Source organism: Balaenoptera physalus (genome assembly GCF_965194825.1).
Source record: "Balaenoptera physalus genome assembly, chromosome: 17".
Classification (NCBI taxonomy): domain Eukaryota; kingdom Metazoa; phylum Chordata; class Mammalia; order Artiodactyla; family Balaenopteridae; genus Balaenoptera; species Balaenoptera physalus.
This window is the reverse complement of record NC_138895.1, coordinates 84,207,332-84,231,889: the sequence shown is the minus strand read 5'-3', so window position 1 is coordinate 84,231,889 and position 24,558 is coordinate 84,207,332. Positions and strand designations below refer to the sequence as shown.

The 24,558-nt window shown below is 66.9% G+C and overlaps 1 protein-coding gene across 6 annotated transcripts in view; it reads right to left on the bottom strand.

Moving 5' to 3' along the window:
- Positions 1–24,558, bottom strand: part of ADGRB1 (adhesion G protein-coupled receptor B1) — an 82,901-nt gene that overhangs the window by 10,295 nt on the left and 48,048 nt on the right. For 3 of the 6 annotated variants that reach the window (XM_082433450.1, XM_082433452.1, XM_082433451.1), the window contains exons 18-26: positions 18,231–18,372; positions 12,014–12,117; positions 10,650–10,752; positions 9,849–9,999; positions 9,310–9,379; positions 7,799–7,865; positions 5,511–5,596; positions 3,545–3,643; positions 181–352 (exon numbers count right to left, since the gene is read on the bottom strand). In XM_082433450.1, coding sequence (XP_082289576.1) covers positions 181–352; positions 3,545–3,643; positions 5,511–5,596; positions 7,799–7,865; positions 9,310–9,379; positions 9,849–9,999; positions 10,650–10,752; positions 12,014–12,117; positions 18,231–18,372 — 994 coding nt within the window. The remainder of the gene's footprint in view (positions 1–180; positions 353–3,544; positions 3,644–5,510; positions 5,597–7,798; positions 7,866–9,309; positions 9,380–9,848; positions 10,000–10,649; positions 10,753–12,013; positions 12,118–18,230; positions 18,373–24,558) is intronic. The other 3 variants (XM_082433453.1, XM_082433454.1, XM_082433455.1) reach the window with 1 other exon arrangement.

Below are 24,558 nucleotides of genomic sequence, written 5' to 3'. Positions count from 1 at the left end.
TAACGAGTGACCGTTCCCAGCAGCCCTGGCCGCGTGCTGGACCCCAGTCCAGCTTTGCGGAAGAGTCCCGGCCAAGGAAGCGGCCCCTCCCCGCTAGCCGGCCTCCTCCCAGAACCGTCCCGCCTTGGCACGTGGGGAGGTGGCGCCTGGAGCAGGCTGACCGCCCGCCCGCCAGCCCACCTCTCTCCGCAGGATGCAGTGCACCATCACGATGACGAAGCCCTCCAGCGAGTCGAAGACGGCGAAGAGGATCTGGAAGAGGGCGGATCGGCGGTCGGTGACAGCAAGCACGGCCGACATCCAGGTCAGCGCCAGCAGCGGCAGCACCACGCAGGAGCTCCACAGCGATGCCCTGCGGACGGGACGGCGGGCGGGCGGCATCAGGGCTGCCCTGGGCCCTGCCGCCCACGCCCTGCCCCTGGGAGGGGCCACCCCGGCCGGGACCCGGCCTCAGCCCAACTCCCTCACCGGGGCCGGGGCCGGGGCCAGGCTGCCCGTCCCACCTGGGGCACGTACGTCTCCCTTGGGGCCCCACGGGGCCTTCCCTGTCCTGGGCTGCATCCTCTCCTCCCCATCCCCTTAGAGACCCTCTCCCACTCAGCCCCGACGCCGCCTCTCCTGGGGAGCGGAGTTCCGCCCCAACACCCCCAGCCCGAGGGCTCCCAGGGCGGCTGGGGACTCAGGACGGCGGTCCCAGTGGGCTGGGCAACAGTGAGGGCGGAGGCGAGATCTCTGGAACACGAAGGTTCCTGACTGTCCAGGAGGCCCCAGGGAGCGAGGCACACTGGAGGGAGGGGGAGAGCTGGGGGAAGGGGAAGAGGTTTCTCCTCCCAGAGCCCTCAGGCCCCCAGCCGGGGTCCAGGGCCAGAACTGCAAGATGGCCCCAGGGGAGGGCGTTTGGTGAGGCCTCTGGACAGAGAGAAGGGGGGGGTGGGGGGAAACCAGAGAACTCCTCAGGGAGAAGGAAGGAGGAAACCTGTGAGGAAAGAAGATAGATGACAGACAGACAGGGCCAGGCGGGGAGGGCATGGGGCGGACAGACAGACAGACAGGAACAGAGACGACAGGTGCTTCCTCCTCTGGGCGGGCCCTGCTCTGCCCTCCCCAGGGGAGGACCTGCCCTTGCTCCGAAGCCTTTGCCCCTTCTTCCAAGGAGTCCTCCAGGAGCACCCCCAAGGCAGGCACGGCCCTCTGCAGCCGGCCCCTCCCTGCACCACCTACACACGTGGCCACTCTGAGCCTGTCTCCTGGTCCGCACAGCAGGGACACTATGCCAATCAAGGGGCTGCGTGGGGACAGAACGCACCAGCAGGAGGCCTGGAGTACAGTGTCGGGAAACCTGCCTGACCCACCCCAACCCCGTCCCCGCCGCTACCACCACTCTCAGGGCCACTGCGGCCTGAGGACCACAGCCAGGGTCAGCTCTGCCCCCCGGGCCGGTGACTGCCTGCAGGGGCTCCTGGCCTTCCTGCCACTATCACCAGGGGCGGGGGCATCAGGACCCCCTCCTCCCTCATGGATCACCCTGGTCAAAAGGAGAGGCAGGAGCAGGGGGGGCAGAACCTCGGGGAGGCCACCAGGAAGGAGCTGGGGGCACTGGGGCTGGGGGGAGACAGGCTGGGGTCCGGCCAGATCAAGGACCCCCCCAAACCAGCGGGGCCTTGACCGGGGCAGGGGCAGAGGTCCCCCCCAGACAGTACACTCTGTTTCTCCACCCTCTCCAGCCTGGCTCAGCCACTGAAGCCGCTCCACCCCTGCAACTGGACCTGCAAGGGGCCCAGCCCCGCGGGGAACTTCTGCCCTCGTGCCCCCTAGGCAGGGCCCTGGGCCTCACGTCCTCCTCCATCTCCTCCTCAGCTCGTCTCCGTGACCGGGGTCCCCCATCCCAGGGCCAGCCCCGTATCTCCTCCAGGACGCAGCCTCTAACCCTGCCCCTCCCAAGGCCTGCCCCGCTCAGGGGATGGCTCTCCGGCCCCCTGCCCGGCGGCTCAGGCCAGAGCCAAGGGTCACCCTGAAGCACCCACGCCTCTTCCCTGGGCACAGCACGGGCTCCAGAACTAGACCTCGGACCGCTCTCCTCGCCTCCCCTCCCAGGGCCCTGCTGCCCCCCGGCACTGAGGACAGTGAGCCAGGCGGAGGCCTCCCGGGGGCGGGGTACCTGCACCTGCGGGCGTTCTCCCCTCCATACCTGCTGTGCCGCAGCCGGCACAGGGCCTGAGAGGAGGGGGCCTTCCCGTGACGGCAGCCCGGGCCTCAGTGCCCCCACCATGGCAGGTGGAGCGCTGCAGTCTGTCTCCTCCCTTCCAAAGCAGGCCTGCTCTGGCCAGAGCCCTGGACACAGCTCCCCGTGTTCCGAGCAAGAGGCACAGGCCTCCCCCAGCGCAACTTCTCATCCCAGTGTGAGGCACCTTCCCCTGGGCCGAGGCCTGGTATTTACTGCCTGATGCTGCAGCAGGCTGGCAGATGGCCGGGGCTCGGGGGCCCGTAAATTACTCAAATTCTTGCAGCCCAGCCTCTGCAGTTTCTGGAACATTTCTGCAGAGGGCCTCGTGGAGGGGTCACGCAGGTCCAGGCGTGACTGCTGGGGAGGACAGGAGGCGGGCGGGGGAGAGCCTGGCAGCTGCACCACCCGCCCCCCTTTGGAAACTCAGATGCCTCTGGGGGAGGGGCTTTGAGTGTGGATGGGGGCGGGGGGCGGGGGCGGGCAGGGCCGCTGGGAGGCTGTGTCCTCCACCCCACAGGCCTGTGTGTGTAACAAAGGAGACCCAGGGCGTCTGGGCCGTGGACCCCAGCACAGAGGAGCAGCCGCCCTCCCGGACGTTTCTGGCTCCACCGGACGAGTCCCCACCCCGGAACCGTGTCCACCTCTGCTCACTCGCTCCCCGCGGCCAGGAGTGCCCTCGCCACGGGGCTCCTGAATCCCAGGAAGCAAACAGGAGGGTCCCAGGGGATCTGTGTGCCTGGGTACAAGACGACCACTCGCGGGTCATCTGAGCCAAGGTCCCTCCGGATTTGGCATCCACCCTGGACCCCAGGCCGCACTGGCCCTGCCCCGCTCACAGACCCCTAGTGGCGGCCCGGGGTCAGCGAACAAGCCAGCTGCCCCAGCACATCCTGTTTCCAAGGCCGCGCCTGACTCTCGCACTCACGTTCAAATTCATGACCGACACGCACACGCACACACGCCACACTCCTGCACGGTCACGCAGGGCGCTGCGACCCCAGCGTGACCACACGCTGACGACGGCCACCAGCTGACCGTGTTCTCGCGGCCCGAGGCCTGGCCCGGCTCCCTGCCCTCCGGTCAGTCTGGTACCGCGAGGCCCCGGAGGATGGAAGGGGGGAGCCTGGCCGGGGAGGGGTGGGGGCAGGGCAGGAAACGAGGTGCCAGAGCATGGGGAGGGCGAGCAGGGGCTGCCGAGGCCCCCAAGGGTGGACGGCAGAGATGACAGAAATGACAGAAAAACTCAAAACAAACAAAATGTAACTGAGGCGAGCAGAGCCCGGCGGGCGGGCGGACGGGCGGGCGAGGAGCGGCACTAACATGGCGTTACTGGCGGCTTCGGAGGTGGCGTCGGCCGCAGAGAGGGCTCCACACTCGGCACATTTGAGGGCGCGCCCGAGGGGGGCCCGGGGCAGCTGACTGCAAGTGAAATTAAAAGACTGAAACGAAAGCAAAACTGTTCTCGCAGACACTGGGGGGGGGGGGGCTGGGGGCGGGGACAGCAAAAGCAACCAGGTGGCGTCCAGCCCGAGCCTCCCCGGCCGGGGACAGGGTCCCGGGGCGCTGCGGGCGGGGACGGGGTCCTCGGGCCTCTTTGCACCTGACGCACCCGGAGCCCGGCGGGGGCAGGGGTGGAGAGCGGGGTGCCGGCTCTGTGGCTGGACGCGGCTGGCCTGAGGGCAGGGCAGGGCTGGGACCGTGTGCGTCCACGTCCAGCGGGAGGGTGGGGTGACACTATCCGCCCACATTCACACAAAAAAGCAGGACACCTCAGCGCAGCCACTGTCCCTTCCCTCTGGTCCGCCCACATCCGGTCTGACCAGGCACTGCCCCCGCCAAGGAGCGAGGGATTCGCCAGACAGTCAACGGGGGCGTCTGTGAGCTACCTGGGCAGTGGCCTCCCCACCAGCCCTGAGCATGTGTGCCCGTGCGTGTGGGCACAGAGAGCGCGGGGTGCCTCCTGTCTGGGTGGGGGCAGGGCTGCTACAGCCTCACGGGCGGGTCCGCGTGAGCTTCCGAGCCGTGGCACCGCTGCACCTGGGGAAGGGGCCCGGCGGGGCAGGCGGCCGCCCGGACACACTGGGCTCTAATTCAGCAGCCCAGCCCTGCTCCACCAGCCACTCCCAGGCCTCAGCCTCGGTCTGCTCAGCTGTGAAGTGGGAACAAGACAGCAGACCCTGCCTCAAGAGTTACTGCAGGGAGCAAATGAGACAGTGCTGCAGGGTGGGCGCGCCACGCACCCCAGGGCCTCCTCCGTGTGTGACCCACTGTTCTGGGAGCACGTGTGGGTGGCAGTGTGTGCTGGGCTGGGCTGGGGGGGGCGAGCCTGCCAATCCCCACTTCACAGACTAAGAGGCCCAGAGAGTGTAGGACCCAGGCCCACAGACGGCCAGGACGGGCTCCCAGCCACTCCAGGCTCTCCAGGGTCACACTCCTCCCCCAGAGCAAGTTTCTAACCAGGACAGAACCCACCAGGGACCCAAGGGGAAGGATTCCAGAAGCTTTTGTTCAGGGGGGAAAGCAAGAGCAGGAGGAGAGGGGGAGGGAGAGAGACAATGAGAGACAGAGACCGAGCAGGACTGGCACGGAGGGGGGGTGGAGGAGGGGGTGGGGACCCCCACGCAGACACCAGCCAGGGCAGAGGGACAGACAGAGCAGCGGGCAGAGGCGAGGTGAGGACGGCTCAGCGCTGGGGCAGGAGAGAGGGGGCCTGTCCCAGCCCACAGTTGGCCCCCATCCGTGATGGCAGGGCTGCCGAGACCAGGGGGCTCCTGTCCCCCGGCAGCCAGAGGAGAAGCACCCTTCCAAGCCTGCTCCTCCCCCAGGGCTGGGCACCCAGCCACTCAGGACCGCCCACCTGGTGCTGTGTGCCCTCTGGCCAGGCACTGCCCTCTCTGAGCTCAGGCTCCCAGGTAGGAGGAACATCCGGCCCGGCCCCTGCACTGTCCCCATGCTGAAGGCATCACAAGGATGGGCAGGCCACGTCCTGGTTCAGGGTCACCCAACCCCACGGTGGGGAAGGGAGAAGCCCGGGGCACCTTCCCACCACTCTGGTGGGCCTGGGGTCTCCAAAAGCAATCAGTTTCACCGTTTCTCAGAACTTACGGAGTCCCTGCTCTGTCATGGGGCAGATGGGGAAACTGAGGCGCAGAGCAAGGCGGGGCTGGCCACGCAGCTCTCTGCGCCTCCGTTTCCTACTTGCTTGGGAGGGGTGTGGGGCTCGAGGGTAGCTGGGCTCTGGGTCGTTTCGACCCCGGGTGGGGAGTGGCGTGGCGGCCGGTCCTACCCTGCCCGCTCCTTCAGCTTCTTGTCAGTGATGCCGTCCTTGGACACGAGCTTGTTAAACACCAGGATCCCGATGACCATGTTCACCTGCAGGGCAGGGAGGAGCGGCTGTGGGGGGCGCCCCGGGTCAGGAGATGGGCTCCAGGGAGGAGGCACAGCCCCTCGGGCGCTCTGCCGGCTGCCCTCACACTCGTCCCTTTACCCCGCCGTCTCCTTCCAGAGCCCCAGCCGCTAGGTGGGGTTCTCCGTGCCACACGGTCCCCCCACCACCCCGCCCAGGGCTGGGCACTGCGGCTCGAGCCTCCCACGTGACGGGTCCCCAGGCCCATGGCCATCCCCACTGGGGTCGGCAGTTTATGAAGCTGGGATTCCATTTGGGATGGAGTCCAGAGGTCAGAGGCCGGGCTGGGGTCACCGTGAGCCTGCCCCTGCCCAGAGTGGGACTGACCAGGGCAGTCAAACACGCGAGCGGGCTGGCCGAGCCGCACTGCTGGGGCACTTGGCCCACTCAGACCACAGGAGGGACCTCAGGGGACCTCCAGTCCAGCCGCCGCCCACGCCCAGGCCCGCCCCGCGTCCCCCCCTTAGCGTCCCTGCGACTCGTGCACCTTCCGCACGCGAGCTCGCCCAGCTCAAGCCGGACCTGACGCCACCTCAGGACACCTCCTGCCTGGCTCTGCCTGAACCACGTGCTCTCCGCACCGCGCAGCCCTTTAGGGACCTTAACTTGGGGCCGCCACGCCACAGGCGTCTTCCCTCAACCCCCCCCCCCCCCACCCGCTGGGCACCTGCCCCTGGAAGTGCTTCTGGGTGTTGAGGCTAGTCTCCGGCTGCTCAGACTGCCGCCTCCGACAAAGAGAGGCTGTCCCCAGCGTCCCAGCCATCCACCTCCTCCACGGCCCGCAGGCGCTGGTCTCCCCTCCCCTCTGGCCTCCTCGCCTGGGCGGAGGCGGCTCCCAGCTCACATCCTCGCTCCCCTAGGGCTTCCACTCTGCAGAGAGGCTGCCTGACCCCCAGCCACGTTCCTGCGTCTCAGGCGGGGACTGGGACTCCACGGATCCCTGGACCCGCAGGTCTGGGGAGGCCGACTCCCCGCAGCCCCACAGAGCCAAGCTCGTGGCCGAACACACGCCCCAGCCCTGCCTCCCGCCGTCTGGGTGAAAGCAGCTTTCCCGGGTGACAGCGCTGGGGCGGGAGAGGGCAGGACACCAGTGGCCGCTGCCCCGCCGGCAGCAGGCTCTGTGCCTGCCTTTCCCTGCGTGTCCCCATGTTACAGGAGGAGCCCCGGGCAGGAGCGCACGGCGGGTCAGGACCGGCCCTGCCCTCCAGATGCTTTGTGGGAAGGGACGTTGGGGGGGCTCCTGCCTCTGACATCCCCCTCCTGGGGCACCTGCCCTTAGAAGGCCCAGCCCACTGCCTAGTGGCCTTCAAATGCCCGGCACGCTGCCGCTTCCCTGCCCGCTGTCTTCTAGGAATAAAGGAGCTGGTTCTGGCTGGGGCTGGCCCACGGATTCTGCCCACTAACTCCACCCCCCCGCTGGCTCCCCCAACTCGTGCCCCCTGCAGGCTCAGCCTCCCCTGGGTGCCCTGGGCTTCACTTTCCTCTGCCCTGTCCAGCCTGCGCCCGAGCCTGGCTCGGATATGACAACAAGGAGGTGTGGCCCTGCCCGGAGAGCAGGAGTCTGCAGACGCGATGCCCTTTCCTGGGGGCAGGCAGGAGGGGAGGGCGAGATGGGCTCCGAGCCAGGCCCGGCAGAAGCCACTGATCTCGGGATACCCCCTGAGCAGCCTCCCCCTGCTCATCCGTGACCGGGGGACCATAGCCCTGTGTGCATGTGGCACTGTCTCTCAACCCTCACCAAGCGGACGTGGGCACAGCAGAAAAAAAAAACACTGAGGGTCAAGCAAGGGGAGGTGCTTCCCTCCTCCAGGGGGTGACGGGCTGGCCCCATCGAGGGAAAAGCCCCAGGCCTAGCTGCGTCCACTGCTGCCCCGGTCATCCGTCTGTCCGCCTTCCCCGCCCTATGGTCACTCGCTCATCAAATCCGCAAGACCTCCTGGCAGGTACACAGCCGGTGCCCAGCAATCAGGCAAAATGTGCTCAGAGAAACAAAAGGCCGCCAGCCCAGCCCCGCCTCTGCACCCCTGCGGCAGGTCAGGGGGCTGATCTGTGGACACCACCCACCCCTGGTGACCAGGGCAACCCTGATGGGGCAGCAGGTAAAACCCAAGTCCGACCCAGGGGGAGGCGAGGGGCTCAGCCTGGCATGTCGGGATGGGGGTCAGTACCAGCACGACGGCCGCGGCCGGTCCCACGAAGGCATACAGCAGTCCCCCCTCCAGGGAGAGCCAGCAGCTGGGAAGGGAGACAGGCTGGTTAGCGGCCAGGCGTGAGCCCCCATCCGGTCACATGCTGGGCACCACCAGCTTCCCAGGAGGGCAGTGTGACGCTGAGAAGTGGCAGAAGGAAGCCAGGTGACCGCACATTCTTTAGCTTCAGAACCCACGGGAGCCCCCAGGCAGCTGACAGACAAAAGTTTACGGATGAAGGAGCAGGTCCAGAGCAGGGGACCACACAGCAGAGGGCCAGGCCGCCAGAGGAAGGTACCCTGACCGTCCCCCTCCCCCGACTCTCCCCCCAGGGCTGGGCTCCCCAACTTGCCGCACAGACCGTCCCCAATCTCACGTGCAGACCCTCTTTCCTGACATGATGCCAAAATGTTGGGCTGGGTCCCCGGCCTGGACTTCCACCCACCCACTCAACCCAGGCCCTCTGCATCAGGCCCCCTGCTCACACGATGACCTGGGCCCTCCACCAAGCTCAGTCACCAGCCCCAGCCTTACTTCCCCAAATCCCCTGGACACCACCCAGGGCGGTCCACAGGAGCCCTGAGCCCAGTGAAGGCCGCTCTGCTTCCTGCACGTGCTGTGTCCTCTGCCCCGTGCTCTCTGTGCCACGCCACGTGCCAAACGCACAGCTCTCTATCCTTCAGAACCCTGCTGCGACACCCCATCTCCTCCTGATCCATCCCCGAGCCCAGCAGGCTGGGTGTTCCTTCCTCTCAGCTCTGGGGATGGTGTTCATACTTCCTTCCCAGTACTCACCCCGCGGGTTCTCATTCGAGTGCAGGGCGGTGCCTCAGGGCCTGGTCACGTCCTGTCCCCCTGGGGCTCTGCAGTGAGCCAGGCCTGCACAGCCCCGTGAGCCCCTCCTCCTGCCTCTCGCTGCCCCGTTCTTCCCCACATCCACAGCCACGGCCCTCCAGGCCTTGATTCCTCTCCCCCCACCTTGGGAAGCCACACGGCCTCCAGGATAACCCCGAGCTTCCTGGCTTGGCGTTCAAGGCCCCTGGACCTGGCCCAGCCGACCCTTCAGGGCCTCAGTGACTTCATCTGTGAAATAGGCACCCCTACCTGCCCTGCCCTGCCCAGGGGCCATACAGCCCCCCTTATCCCCACACTGGCGCAGGGGTGCATCCCCTATCGTGCGGATGGGGAAACTGAGGCTCTGAGAGGCTAAGGCACCCGTCCAAGGCCACGCAAGGAGGAAGTGAGGGCTCCAACCGCCCCAAGCCCGGTTTCTCTCGACCCCGCTGCCCGCTGCCGGGAGGAGCTGGCTCATGGGAGGCACGGTGCCTCCCCAGGGCCCGGCCTCCAGCTCCCGGGGCCCTCACTCTCGCCCAGCCTTGACTTTCTCATCTGTGAGATGGGTGCCCGGCCAGCCCTCACCTTCTAGGGCAGTGGGAGGGTCTGGGGGAGCCGTGCGGCCTCCACCACGTCCCCACCCCGCCCCGACTCACTAGTTCATGGTGCTGTACCCTCTGGCCTTGGTAAATCCCACAGAAATGGCCACGACCAGCGCAGGGAGCCCTAGGGGAGGAGCAGAAAGAAAGGGCGTCGGTCCCCCCACCGTCCAAGGCCCCGCCCGTCTCAGGAGGGGGACCAAAACGCACCTCTGAAGCCCCTGAACAGAGGGCGACACTGAGCGTGTGAGAAAGGGGACAGGAGGTGGACGAGGAGGAGGACCCACAGAAATGGGGGGGGGCGCCGGGGGTGGGGGGGCGGGGCGCCGGAGCAGCACGTAACACGGGACGCCCAGCCACGGCTGAACTCCAGGTAAAGGAAGGAGAAACTTTCTGTCGTGAGTATAGCCCAAATACTGGATGGGACGTCCTCATACCACAGAGTTACTCCCTCACCTGACATCCAAACACAACGAGGCAACCCCGTGGGGTGGAGGCCTGGACGGAATCTCAGAGGACAGAGAGCTGCCAGGGGCCAGGAGGAGGGCCGGGTCACAGAGGGGTGCCCCGCCGCCCGCCGGCCCCGTGGCGCTCACCCCAGCCCAGGCACAGGAAGCGCTTGCGGACGAGGCGGTTCCGGAGGCGGCCCGTCACGGCCAGGTAGGACTGCCAGGCCTCAGTGAGCACCCAGCAGAAGGACGACAGGAAGAAGAAGTGCAGGAAGGCGGCCACCAGCGTGCACACCACCTGCGCGGGCGGGAGAGGCGGACGGGCGCTCGCTCCCCGGACCCCGCCTGCCCCGGCGAGGGCCCGAGCCCAGCGTCCCCGCGGTGACCACATCAACTCCCCAGGCAGGACGCCAGCCAGCGCCCACCCGCTCCACCACCCTGAGACGGGCTGTGGGACGTCGCGGCCCTGGTGGGTGCTTGCGCAACTCTACCCACAAACTGCCAGGGACAGACACCCCTCTCCCCGGCTTCCTCACCCACTCACACGTGCACCAAACGCCGCAGGAGCCCACCCAAAAGCCCCGGCCTGAGCCCACCCGCTCAGCAGCTGGTCACCGGAGGCCACATGGCGAGGTACAGACAAGCTCAGACAGCCCGGTACCAATGGTGGGCCAGGGCCGGGGCTTGAGCTGGTTCATCTCAAAGCACCAGTCCAGCTGGAGACTCCAGACACCAAGCCCCCATGCCCTGGCCAGGTGACAGCCCCCTCCGGACTGAGCCACGTGGCTGCCGCGGCCAAAGGGCAGCAAAGGGGTCCGCACAGCTCTGGCACCCTCCTCCCTAAGCTTCCCAGGGTCGAGGCTTCTGCCGTGGGGCATCACCACCACCGCCATCAGCGCCCCCCAACCTGGACGCTGGGACGCGCGCGGCACAGCGCAGGCCGCTTACCTTATTGCGGGTCTGGGTCTGCCCAATGAGGATGAGGGCGTTGGAGGAGATGATGGACAGACAGAAGTTGATGAGGATGACGGACCGCTCTGAGCGGATGTACCTGTGGGAGAGGGTGGGCGGCCACGATCAGCGCCCAAAAGGGTCTCAGCTTCACAAGACCCGGGGTGCTGTGGCCACTAAGGCCAGCGCCACCTCCGCCCTGCAGGCACCGCGGCCGGCACCAGCACCGTCGTCATCCCCACCACCTCCAGCTCCATCACCACCACGTTCCCTCTCTGGGTCGCCAGCTCCACGGGGTCCTGAACACAGCTCACAGGGAAGGAGGTGCTTTGAAGACCGTGGGCCAAAACCTCAGAACCACAGCGGCCTCGGGGGAGGGGCTGGGCCAGGGGGCCAAGCACACCTCCGGGGGATTCAGGACAGATGGTCTGGGCGGGGGCTGGTGGGAGGGGCACTGGATGTTTCCGGGTCGCTGACCCTCCGGTGCCTCTGCCCTTGGGCAGGATGGGGTGGTGGGGGGCAGGAAAGCACGGGCGCCCCTCCCCCGATGGCCACATCGACCCCTCCTCGCTGGCCTCTGGCTGACATCGTGCTGCCCTTGGAGCTGACGCACTAGGAATCTGGCTGGGCCCAGTGAGTGCTGCTGGGCAGGTGACCTTGGCTTGACCCTCCCTGTCCTACTGTCCCAAACCCCTGCTCCTCCGGGCCCAAAGAGGGACGCTGGGGGAAGGGAGTCTATGCACACGTGTCCCTCGCCCCAGGGCTGGTGACCGGCTGGGACAGGGTCGCCCCACATCCCAGGGGCCAACACTGGTCAGACAGCACCCAGGGCACAGGGGTCTGTGAAGACGCCTTGTGGCCTGGGGGAGGGGGTGTGGGGCAGGCGGCCCAGCAGAGGCCCCCATCCTGACACTTGACCCCGGGCTTGGGGAGTGGCCTTGCACGTCCACGTGACAGAAGAGACAACAGGCAGGGAAGTCGTGCTCTTGGGGCCCCCGTGGTCACGGGCCAGGGTGCTCAGCTGGGGCGTGGGCTCGGGGCGCACCTGCCAGCACCTGTGCGCGGCGGTGCGGGCACAGCGCCAGGCAGGAGCAGGCAGGCCTGGCATCCCTGGCCTGCACCTGTGCCCCCACCATCAGTGCCACGCAGCGTCCACGGAACGGCCGCCGGGGAGGGCGGGGTGGTGGTGACGACGGAGTGACAGGTGCTGCTGACGGGGAAGCTGGGGAGGAAGGATGCTGGGTCCCCGCCCCCCACAGCTGCCCTCGATGGGAGAAGGGATAAGGCTCGACCCCAGTCACCCCCTTCCCGGGAGCTGTGTGCACCGTCCGCTCCCGCCCCGGCCCCGCCGGAAGCAGCACCTCCACACGGAGACGTAGATGATGATGAGCATGAGCAGGGTCAGGGACGACACGCCGCAGCCCACGACGAGCGTCACCGACGGCACGGCCGCCTTCTCCATGTTCTGGCGGGTTCCGGGGCGGGGGACAGAGAACAGGGTGAGGGGGCCCAGGCAGACGTGCAGACTGAGGGCCCTGCAGGCTGCGGGGGGCGCCGGGGGAGCCTTCCCTCTCCCCCCCTGCATCCTCCGTAGGCGCCCCTGCCCCGCAGCCCTCGGCCGCCCTCCTGCAGCGCTCTGAGCAGCCCTCAACGCCAGCACCTTCCGGCCTGGGCTGTGCCCGGTGAGGGGTCTCATCTCCTGCTGAGGGCAGGGTCTCTGTCTGTGCCCCGCCCCGGCCCCACTGGTAGAATTAAGAGTCGTGTGCCCAGCCTGGCAATACGCCCCCCACCAATCCCAGGGAAGGACTCCCCCACCCTGAGTCACAGGTGAGGTCACGGAGGCAGCAGGCCCAGCGCCCCGCCACGGACAGCTCTCCCTGGCTCCGTGGCTCTGCAGTTCCAGCCACGGGCAGAAGCCACCACTCTCTGAAAGGGGCCCAAAGCTCCAGCTGCATCTAATGGGGCACTCAGCGCCCACCCCCCCAGACCTGGCCCCTCCCTGACACCCGCTCCACCCACAGCCTGCACCAGGCGCTCGACCACCTCCTCCCTCCGCCAGGCCCCTTCCATCTGGGCTGGCCCTCTGCCCTCCACGCCCCCAGGCCAGCCCCCGGGCTCTTCCCCAAGCAGCGGCCACTCTCAGAGTCTCCCATGCCACCCCACCACGGCCCAAGCTGTGTCTGAAGGCCCCAAAGGCCACCAGGCCTGGCCCTGCCCCCCTTCAGCTCGTGAGACCACCCCCCCGCACTGGGCTGTCCCCTCGTTCCCACTCAGCGCCTGGCTCAGCCATTCCCTCTGCCAGGATGCCCTGCCCAGCCGTCACGTGGCAGTGCCTTGGGCCATTCTGGTCTTCACTTGTCCCCTCTCAGAGGGGCCAACGGACCCCACCGCTCCCCACCATGTGGCCCAGTGCAGCCCTAAGTACCGGCTGGTCCTTGCTTACGCATCCCTGCGTGCCCCCCGACGTGACCGCGTGAACCACGGCCACACCACAGCCCAGTGCCCAGCACACACGGCAGGCGGACCGCGTGTACTCGCTGAGGAATGACCCAGGTCCCTCTGTATCCAAAACCCAGAGACAAATGGAGGGACTGGAGAGAGCTAGCACCCACGGCTTCCAGGGCTGGAGAGGACGGGAAAGCTCGGCCAGGGGACGAGGGGCTTCTCGTGGGCTCCCCACCCCAGAGCCGGCACCCTCCTGCCCGTCCCAAGTCTAACTTGGCCGACACCCTTCAGACCCCTGCTGACCCCAGCACGTGGCAGAACGAGACTCCTACCCACTTCCTAAAGCCACGGTGGCCCTTTCCGCCCTCAGATGGGACCTTCCACCTTCCTTGGGAGCCTAAGGTCCCGGGGCCCCTGCACAGGGCACCCCAGGGCCCACCCCACTTGACACAGCTGCCCCCCCCCCACCCCCATGGTGACCGTGCAGTGCTCTCTATCCGAGGCCTGGACTGCCCTTCCCCACACTGAAGGCACCACCTCCCGCCCCCAGGCCCCTCTGCTGTCCCTCTGTCCCAGCCCTGTCCCATGGCTGGGGGTGCCTGTCTGTCCCTGCAGCCCAGTCTCCTCATGTCTGTGAGCCCCCCTCGGCCCGGCCTAGCATGGACGCTCGGTCAATGTGACTGGCTGGATGAATGGAGACCAGGAAGGCAGGCTCCGGAAAAATCGAGAAAGTCGTTCAAGGTCACCCAGGCAGTCAGCGATCCCTGGGGGCCTGGCCCGGGTGAGGCTCCAGCACAAACTTCTGTGTTTCCATCCAGGCAGCTGGAGGGCCCCGGGGAAGGAGGGGGACTCCGGGCTGCGGCCAGCACCCCTGAACTCACCAGGTAATCTCGGGGCCCCGGCCAGCCACGCAAGTCACGGGTGGCCGAGTAAGTGGCTCAGGCCTGCTTCGTGGCTGGCTCCGGCCCCGACCTCCGTGGCCATCTGCCTCCATCTGCCCTCATTAGGCCTGGCAGCCACATGCCCGCCAGCTCGCCCACCTGCCCTCCCGTGCCCTCCTCCTCCTCTCCGCCTGGCTCATCCGTCACTTCTGACAGCCCTAGCCCTGCAGGTTCTCAACAATGTGGGGAGGGAACAGGTAACAGAATTGTGGGCAGGGGTGTCAGGGATCTCAAGGTCTTGTTGGGAGGGCTGGACTGGAGACCTTAAGGGTGAGAGACTGGCCCCAATCCACACAGGGAGCAGGCAGAAGCAGGCCGGCCTCCTGCTGGAGACTGGCTCCCCAGCCAGGCTCCGTGCCACCCCAGGGCCTTTGCACATGCTGGTCCCGCCACCCAGTGCTCTTCCCCTGACCTTCACACGGCTGGCTCTTCTCTCGGCTTGGCTGTCTCCTCCGCACAGAGGCTCTCGCTGGACATTCAATCTGAGCCAGCCCCTCATCTCTCTGCCCATCACCTTGTCTTGAGTCTCTTCAGGGCACCGGCCCCTCCCCCCCCACCTTTACTTGTCATTTACGTGGTTGTTGTTAGTTTCCACCACGTGAACACCCTACCTGCAATCTTCTCCCAACTCTTACACGTCTCATGCGCCCTGAACACTGATTTCCTTGCTATGGCACTGTCTTTATCCCGTCTCCGCTCCAACACCACACGTGGCTCACAGCTACCCACGCGAACGAGCCCTACTCCAACATTGCCTGATCCCTGATCCCGGTCACACGCTGAGCCTTGATTCTGGTCAGATTAGTAGCCCAGTTTCGGGCACATCACCGAAGCGATGCCACCAACAACGATGGCTTACAGACTGTTTACTACACGCCAGGCTGTGTGGATGCTGTAAATACCTCACCAGGTTCAGTCCCCACCAGGCTCTGAGGCAGGTGGCCTCGCCCCCTCAGATGTGACTCAGAGCAGTTACTCAACCCTCCGTGGTCACAGGCCTGCAGCGGCACAGCCAGGACCTGACACTCTGGCTGCACGCAAGGGGGAGGGTGACTGGGTCTCATCTTCCTTCACTCCATGCCCCCCGGGATCTAACCCCTCCCTGGCTCCTGGGGTGTGACCACAGCACCCCTCCTCTTCCGTCCCCTCTGGGGGCCTTGCTCTGGACTCCGGTCCCGAGACCACGCCATACCCCGAGATGCCAGCAGCCTCTGCCCGCTCAGATCGAATCCCCACGCCCCACGCACACACCCAGCTCCGCGGGTGGAGACAGGTAGCATCCACCCCCACCCTCAGCCCAGCTCTCCGCTGCCACCACCCCACCTGCTGGTGGGTTATTCCGCCCTCACACCTGCTGGGATCCCTCCAGGACCCAAGCCCACCACCTCCCAGCCACCCAGCTCCACTGACCTCGGGCTGAAGCTCTAGCTCGCCCGGGCCCCGGCCTCGCTGCAGCGCCCGCGCCCCAGCCCTGCCTGCCCTCTGAGCTCCACCCGATCTCCCGCTTGCTTCTTGCCTTTCTCACCCTCCCTGGGGCGACCATCACTCCTCCCCACCGAGCCTGCTGGGAACTCCTGCTCACCCCTCAGGGCCCTACTCCACACCTCCTCCTTGTGCCCGTCTCCCAAGCTACCCCTGGAATGAAGGAGGCTGGTGCTGAGCCCCCAGAGCGCCTCCTCCCTCCAGCCTGGGCTTGTCTCCCCGTCAGACCCCGTGTCCCTCGAGGGCCCAGCTGCAGGCACTCAGAGGGGTCGGCACAGCGTGATGGGGGGCAGGACAGCAGTCTCCCTCTCCCTCTCGGCCCTTGCCCACTCAGCATCTCTGGGGCCAGAGCTGGCTGGGAAAAGGGAGGAAGGTGGCGATAGATCTGAGAGCAGGTGAGCACAGGGGAGCAACCAAGCACAGGCCAAGCCCCCCCCCGACCCCGCGCCCTCCCAGCATGCTCCTCTGAGCCACGCCCAGGCCTTCAGGGGGTCACAGGATCAGCCAGAGCCCACTACTATGCCATCTGACAGAGGAGGAAACTGGGGCTCCCAGCGGCCAGGCAGCCTGCCCTTGGTCCCACGGCCACTGACAGCTCCCGAACCCTCGGACTCAGCTGCCTCCTCTGGGATGTGGGGATGGGGTGCCCCGACCTGCCAGCCTGCGTCTCACCCTCCTGTGCAGATCAGGTTGACACCAGATGCCCCTCTGACTGCAGCTGCTGACCCCCCCCCCCTAAACAAAGCCTTGAACCCTTCAGAGACCAAAGCTCTGCCTGCCCACCCTGGCACAGGGCTCCCGTCCGCTCACCCTCAGAGGCACCAGTACAGGTCAGCTCTTCCTAGAAAGGCCCCCTGGGCATCCCACTCCTCCGCCCCCGGAGTTCCACCAGCGTCAGCTGCCCACCCCTCACCCAACACGCTCTCCATGCCAGGTGGCCCAGGGCTCAGCCCCTGAGCGGGATGCCACGTTTCGTGGACGCAGTGGCCCTGCCACGCTCCAGGCCCCGTCCAGGAGGGTCCCTGTCAACCGGCAAGCCCTCGCAGCCACCCGGAGCAGCCTGCGGCCATTTCCGTTTTACAGGTGAAAAAACTGAGGCTCAGAGAGACTGAAGGCCAGTCTAGGGTCACCGTGTGTAAGGGACAAGCCTGCATTTCAAGATTCCACTGGCACTGACCTCCTACAGGCCAGACCCTGGGCTGGGAGAGGGGATCTGGGCATGTGTCCCGCTCTGGAGCCCCCCCCCGCCCCCCAAGGAAGGGCAGCCCCCAAGGTGGGCCCTGCCCTGCTAGCTCCGGCCTCGCAGGGGACCCAGGAAGTCCCAGCCCCATTGGTTTCTCGCCTGTGCAGAAAGCCATCTCTTCCGGGGAGCCCCCAGCATGGCCCCGGCTGCTGCCTTCAGGGGCCTGCCCCCAGAATCAGCAACACCAACAGTCCTGTCACAGGGACAGCCTGAGGGGGAGGGCACACTGGGATCAGGGCCAAGACCACAGATCCCTGTCCAGCAGAGTCACCCCAAGACTTTGAGCAAGCCCCCCACCCCAAGCCTCGATTTCCCTGTTGATAGAAGGGTTAGTGGCAATGACCTCTAAGGTCCTGTCCAGCTCTGACCCTCCAGGGGATCCTGGCTGACAATATCGCTCTCTCTCCCCACGTCTCAGAGGACAAAGGAGGGGGGCAGACTGTTCTCAGAGAGGCCTGGAACCATCTTCCACATGGAAACTGGGGTTCCATGAGCAGAGAGCTGCGCCACCCCCATCTGACGAGGCCCAGCCACCCCAAACGCCCCCACATCGGTGTCCCGCCCCCGGTCCGTCCTCCATATCTGCTGCCTGAGGACCCTTCCACACCAGGCCGGGGCCAGGGGGCTCAGTGAGCAAAGACCCCTACCCTTTCCCTCCTCGGGGGGCCTAGTGACCCAGCTGGGGGATCCGGCTTTCCTAGGTCCAGCGAGTGCAGCTTGGCCCTGGGCAAGAGCGCCCACCAGCCCCAGTTGGCCGGCCCCAGCCAGCAAGCTGGCCCCAGATGCTGTCGCCATAGAAACTGGCAGCCCCCACAAGAATCACGAGAACAAAAAGGAGGCCCCTGAGATGATGGGGCCTTCCTGGGGAGGGCTGCCAACCTGGGCCAAGCCCAGCACCCTCTCCACCCCCGGGACCCCTACTTGGGGACGCAGCTGCCTCCAGAGACCACCGTCCACTTGGGGTGGGTGGGGAAGGACTCCAAGGAAGGTGGCAGCTCCTCCCCCTCCCTCTCCCAGGCAGGCCAGGAGCCTGCCGCCGGCTGGGGGAAGGAACCCCACCAAGTGAAGGTGTCTACCCGGCTCTGCCAGGCCAAGCCTTCCTCCAGCCCCTAGGGCCCGGGGCCCAGACTGCCCGGCTCCCCTGAGGACCGGCTCCCTCCAGGGTCCTAGGCCCCCAAAGAGAGTGGGGGGGGTACTCACTCACCCATCAGTCACTCTCGGGGCCCCGGCCCGGCTCCTCCCAGGTCAGTCCCCAACTCCACACCGCCACCCACTGAGCTCCCACCCACCCTCTCTAGAGGCCCGGGCCCCGCCGGCCAGGCCACGGGGGGCGGCGGGGCGCAGCCCCCCTTCCCCGAGCCGGCCCGGAGGCGACAGTCGGCCCCGGAAGCCCCCGCCCCGCGCGCCCCCGCCCCGTCCGCCCCCGCCCCGTCCGCCCGCCCGCCGCGCGCCCGGCTGGGGTCTCACCGCGTCGGCGCTGAGCTGGGCTAAGATGGCGAAGGTGGAGAGCCGGTCACAGAGGCAGCGCGTCCGGAGGGCGTCGAGGGGCACCGTGCGGCAGCCGCGCCACGACCAGGGCCCGAGCTGCGGGGGGGCGGGGGAGGAGGGTCTGGGGGGCGGGACACACGGGGGGAGGGGAGACAGGGGCGGCGTGAGCGGCTGCCGGCCGCGCCCGGGCCCCGCGTCCCCGGCCCGCGCCCGCACCTGCGCCCGCCGCCGCGCGCGCCCCGCCGGCCCCCGGAGCCCCGCGCCCCATGGCCGCCGCCGAGCCACGGGAGAGCGACTCGCGGGAGCGCGGGCCTGCGGGGCCGGCGGGGTGCCGAGCCCTGGCCTCGCGCCCGGAGAGCGCCCCGCCCCAGCGCCGGGCCGGGAGGGGCGCGTGGGCGCACGTGGAGCCGGGCGCCAGCTGGGGGGCGCGGCGGCCTGCGGTGCGCGCGCGGGCCGGGGCGGGATGAGGGGCGCCTTTGCGCCTTCGCCCCCGGACCCCGCGTCGCGCTGGTGACCTTGGGACCTCCCCGCTCCTACAGCCACCTCCCCCGGCCCCGGCCCCGATAGGCCTTCCCCACGGGGTCGGGGAAGCAGCCTGAGCGTGCGCCCTGCCATCTGACCCAGGGCCCTCTTGCTGTCTGCCGCTCGGGTGGCTCTGGTTCCCTTGAAACCAGCGCTTGTTAGGGCCTCAGTGCGCCGGACTGAACTACTCTGCGAACCAGTCGCTGTTGATCTAAGTCCCCCACCCCCATGCCGGCCCACTTGTCTGGCAGCGTCCAGCCAGGCACGCCCGCAAAAGGTGCCCATGGAGTGCCCTCCCCAGGGCCCTGGACCTGGAGGCTGGAGGGCTCCAGGCTGAAGAGTCGAGACTGAAACCGCCGTTCGGGAGCCCCAGCTGGGAGTGGTATCCTTCTGACCCCAGGGCCGAAAAAGCCCCCTCACCCCCCAAATAACTCAGACCCGGTGTCTGCCCCGGGACTTTGGGGGGGAAATTCCAGGTCTCTGCGGCAAGGGTCCACCCCCGGCCCGCCCTAGATCCCTCAGCCCCAGCCCCAGAAGGAGGGAGCGGCAAGGTGCCTTCCAAAGCCTTCAGCCTGTCTCCCCCATCCCAGCCCCTCTGTATGGAAGGCGGGCTGGGGGCTGAGTGGCTCCCACCCTGTGCACTCCCAGGAGATCCCTGAGCCCCACGCACTGAGCAGACGTCTGCTTAACACCTGGATTTGCAAGCAACCATCCTGGGCTACCTCCTGGCTGTGTCACCTGGGAAGTCAGCTACCAGCCCTAGCTTCAGTTTCCTCATCTCTAAAATGGGGAGGAGACGGTCGGGAGGATGACGTGGGACACCGTCAAGGCCCCCCCCCTCCACCCGCCCCAGCCCAGCCCAGCAAGAACGTCTTTAGGAAAGCTTAGGGTCTCAGCTTCGGGCATCCCAGAACCCAGAGCTGCTTCTGTTGAATTTGAGATGTTATACAATCTCCTTTCTGAGCTTCAGGCCCCAGGGGAGAAGGGACACAACTCTGGGCCCGCTGGATGCCCTCGAGTCTGCTTTTCTCTCTTCATTTTCCCCCCATGGGGAAGGGCCTGCCCCTGTTTTACAGAGGAGGAGAACTGAGGCCCAAGGTGACAGCTAGGCAGAGGCTAGGCCCTGGCTCCGCGGGGTGCATCAGGGCTCTGTGGCCTCAGAAGACCCCGTCCCCCACGCCTGTCTGCTACTCTCTGAAGTGCAGCAAGAGGAGGGGACAGCCCTCTCACTAGCACTGGCCCCTGAGCCCATGGGGGCCAGGGTTTGGGGGCCCAAAGCTCATCCATCATAGGGGCCCTCATAAAGAATGCCTGGGAGGGCCCCCGGATGACCACGCCTCCACCTGAGCCTTCCCAGCTTGGCCCACCTGAACCCGTGCTGGCCCGGGAGGAGCCGAGGTGTGCCTGACGACACAGCACAGCAGGGCCCAGGCAGGGCCAGGGCCAAGGCCACAGTCTTGACCGCAGCCCCTGGGATGGAGGCCAGGGGCTCGGCTGCCTGTGTGGTCCCACCTCCCGGGCCGCCATCCCGCACACCCGGCGTCCCTGGCGTGGAGTGGAGCAGAAGTCAAGACCTGTTAAGGCCCTGGTGGAGACCTTTTCTTCCCTTCCCTCCTCTAGAAAAGAAGACCCCGATAACCACAGAACCAGAAACAAGACCTGGGGGATGGAAGGATCAGGAAAGGGAGTGCGGGGCCCTGGAGCGGCCCGGGAGATCCAGCCTGGTCCTCCCGCACCCTCAGCGGGGGTTTATCAAGGCCTCACTCAGCCGTGCTGGGCACATCACACTCCTATCTCCCCTCATCCCCCAGCACCACGCAGAATGGGCACAGAGTGCTGAGCCCCAGCTGCCCTCAGTCCCTCCCAGCCCCAGAGCACCCCATCCTCACGCCTGGGGTGCGCGTGCAAGTCACTGACCAGACGCCGAGACGGCCAAGGAAGTGCAGCCCAGAAGTCCCCAAGACCCAGGACCTGCAGGGAGGAGGCCGGCGGGCTGTTCTGGCCTGGAGACAGTGCCTGCCTCTCGCTCAGGCTTGCCCACGACGCTGGCCGCGTGCCCGCTCCTAAGCGCAGGAGTCTGTGGCCGGCCGGTCCTGGGTTCAAGTCTCAGCTCTAGTTTTCACAGATCAAGGCACGGACGCTGCCTCAGCCCTCCTGCTCTGAGTCGGGGGGGGGGACCCCGAACCCATCTTTTCCGCCTGCTGAAGGCTGCTGGGAGGGTTGGGAAGGGACAGCACCCCGAGGCCCGGGGTGAGGGGAGCCAGGCTGGCTGGGGCCGGCAGGCTGGCAGGTTCCCAGGCAGTGCTGGCGGGTCTGCAGGGCGCCAGGCTGACAGCGGCTGGCCACCTCCTGGGAGAAGGCCAGCCCAGGCTGCTGGTTAGCCCCACAGGACTCCTGCTATGGGCACTAATTAGCTTATCAGCCTCCCAGAGGAGGGGACGACGAGGAGCACCGCCCACTCTGCTGACGGGTCCGGCCAGGGCCTGCCCCTGCAGCCTCAGGCCACGGAGGGCACGAGGAGGCCTCCGCCCCTGGTCCAGAGAACCAGCTGCTGGGGCTGGCAGCCTGGGAGGTGGGCAGCTTCTGGGCTCACCCAGACCCTGCACGACCTCAGTGCAGGCTCCCTGGCCTTGGCCTCTCCCCACTCCACTGTCCCCCTGGCTCTGGCAGGCCACTGACATGCGACACAGGGACAGGGACCCTCTCCTTGTCCCCTCCCCCACCTCAATATTAATAGCTTCATGTGCATTTTATCATTTAATCTTTGCAATAATCCTCAACTCAGCTGTGTAGATGTAGAAACTGAGGCTCAGAGGAGTGGTATGATTGCCCGAGGCCACACAGCAAGACAGCAGGAGGGCCAGGATTCCAGTTTTTTATCTGTCTGACCAACCTACAAGGCCTACAGTATTTGAGCCACTGAACTCCGAGGAGCAAATCTGAAAGGGACCCTCAAGGATGGCCCAAGGCCCAGACCAGGCGGAGGGCGGCCTGCCTAAGGCCCGTCCCACACCAGGGCAGAGCTCGGTCAGTGGAGGTTTCCCAGGCCATTAGCTGAGCTTCCTGTGTTGCGCTGGGCATCAGTTGAGGGCTGGCTGGAGCAGGACAGGGGGGCGGTGGTCCCTGACCGGTGGACCCTCGCTTGTATCTTAGGCACACCCTGAACTGGGAAAGGTCAGGGGACCCTCAGCCCTCTTTCTTCAACAAAACCTCCAGGATGTATCCTCTTATACCCACAACATCTGGAAGTTCTTCACCATGTCTGACCGAAATCCTTCCTGCTGCAGGTGACACCTGTTACCATCTCTGCAACACAGGCAGGTCGTTCCCTCCTCACACACACTCCCACATGTGGGACACCATTGGTCGCCTCCTGACTGAGCTTCAGAAACTTGGAATATCTGGGTCACAGAGCCACGCCCCCCCTCCCAGGCCCAGGCCCGAGGAATCTGGGTCAGTGACACCCACCTGCGCCTCCCCATCCCCCAGGTCCAGGGCGAGAGGAGGAGCTGGAGCCGGGGCCCCTGCCAGCACCAGGAGGGCGGGAGCCCCTCCCTGCCTGAGATTGAGGGGAGGTTGCAGGGGGCCCTGGGCCCCTCAGATCAGAGCTCCCAGAGAAAGGCTGTGCCTCCCCCATCGACCAGGGCCCCCAGGAAGGTCCAGCCACTGCCCACCCCTCTGCAGGCCACCGGTCCCTCACCACAGGCTCCTCCCACCCTGCTCCTACCAAAGCCCCCGAGTCACCAAACCCAAGGGACAATTTCCCGTCCCTTTTACTCCACTTCTGAGCTCTGAGCCGGCACCCCTCCACACGGGCCCCCACTGTGCGTCCTGACCCTGAGCTGAGACCTGAGTCTCCTCTGCCGCCCCCACCCCTTGGACGCCTTGGGGTCGGTCCTGAGGACACCGTGCGTCCTCCGTTCACCACCACGCCACCCTCATCCACCCCCCTCGCTCCCTGGGCAGCTGCCTCCTGCTCCCGCCTCCCCGGCCCCACGTGCTCCTTGAGAAAGTGTTAGGCCAGTCACTGCCACGGTGAACGCGGCCCCTCCGGTGGCTGTCGTGCCCTGCACACCGACCAGCTGGGCCCGGCCTGGACGGCTCCGCCTCCACGGCCATAGCCACGGGCCAGCCAGCGCCCTGGCTCTCACGGCGAGGCCGTCCCTGACCCGTGGCCTCCATCCGCGGGTCCTCCCGCCTCGGCCCGGTTCTCCCGCCACGTGTGATGGCCTGATGCTCCCACCTGCATCCTCCTCTGGGAGGGCAGGACCGGGGCCTGGCTGGCTCACCCCGCTGCCCGCACCCCAGTGGGGTCGAAGTGCTCAGCCAGGACTTGCTATGGGTGGACAAGCAAGGCCCCTCTTTGCCGCTCCAACCTGGCGGCGGCGGCCTCCAGGACCCTCCCTCCCTCCTTCCTTCTCATACCTACAGACCCATCAGCAACTGACCTTCCTTGCAAAATGCACTGAGAGTCTCACTTCTGCTCCCCACGCTGTGGCTACCACCCTGGTGGGACCCACCACTGCCAGCCTCCGCCCTGCCCTCCACCGCCTGTCCCCGCGCCACCAGCTGAAATATGCCAGGACACGTCATCCTCTGCTCAAGACCTTCCCCCGGCTCCCTCCTCACTCAGGGAACCACAGCCCCTGGGGACTGGCCACCCCCTCCCTGAGCCTCCCCGCTCTCCCCCTTGAGCCTCCCCTCCAGCCACACTCAGACCGTGAGCCCCGGCTCTGCGCAACTCCCGCCTGGTGCAGACCCGCCTCACTCAGCACCTGTGCCAGAGCCACAACCTTATCCTGGTGCCCAGGTGAGGTGGCTCAGAGAAGGCAGCCTGGCCCCCACCCAGCTCAGGAGACCCCGCAGGGGACCTCCCCCGGGGCCCAGGGTGGGTGGGAGCCGAGGCATGTCGGAGGCCCTGGGAGGAGGCTCGGCCTATGGCACCCCTCCGTCCCGGTCCCTGCCGTGCCCGGACGTGCTCGTCCGTCCCCGCCCCGGGAGGAGGAACTGGGCACCCGAGGCCTGTTCCCACCTCTGGGCCAATTCCCTACCGGCCACTCAGAGCTGAGCTGCCTGCCTTGTGAAGTGGGCATAAATCCTCCGCGACATGCTGTGGGGAGACCATAGGGACACAATGCCCAGCACAGGCCCCGGCACACTCGTGGGACATCAGGGGACAGTAACAGAGGGTGCGTGGAGAGCCCCCCGCCGGCCCGCTGAGCCAGGGCCTTCGCTGCATTCAGGATGCCTCCTGCCGGCCCACGAAGCAGGTGCTACTATGGGACGGTGTGCATCAGGGTCCCCTGGGGTTTGATGGGCTAATTCACAGTGGAGTGTGAATGACTCACAGGTGTCCCCCCACACAGCAGAGAGAAGCCGCAGTGGGCACAGCTCACCCCAATGAGGGAACAGGGAGTGGGCAAGGTGTCTCTGCAGGCAGGGGCTTCTAGGAGCCCCTGAAAACTCCTCAGACTGGCCGTCGTGCTCCCCAAACCATGCATTCCAGGCACAAGCCCTGCTGAATCACGCTTCACACATCCAGGGTGCCTACCTCCCACCTCCGCCTACTGACCTCTGACCCACAGACCAAGGCTTGTGCTGAGCCTCCTCTTCCAGGGAGCCTGCCTGGATAAGCCGTGAGTTCCTGAGCGTTGCACCTGGCTCCTCCAACAGGTCCTACCCTGCTGCCGTGCTGGGGCTCCCTTCTTGGGTCCTACCTCACCCAGCGGCTGGAGCTCATCATGACTCCCAAGCACCCCGTCACCCCCACTATCCCAGCCCTGGC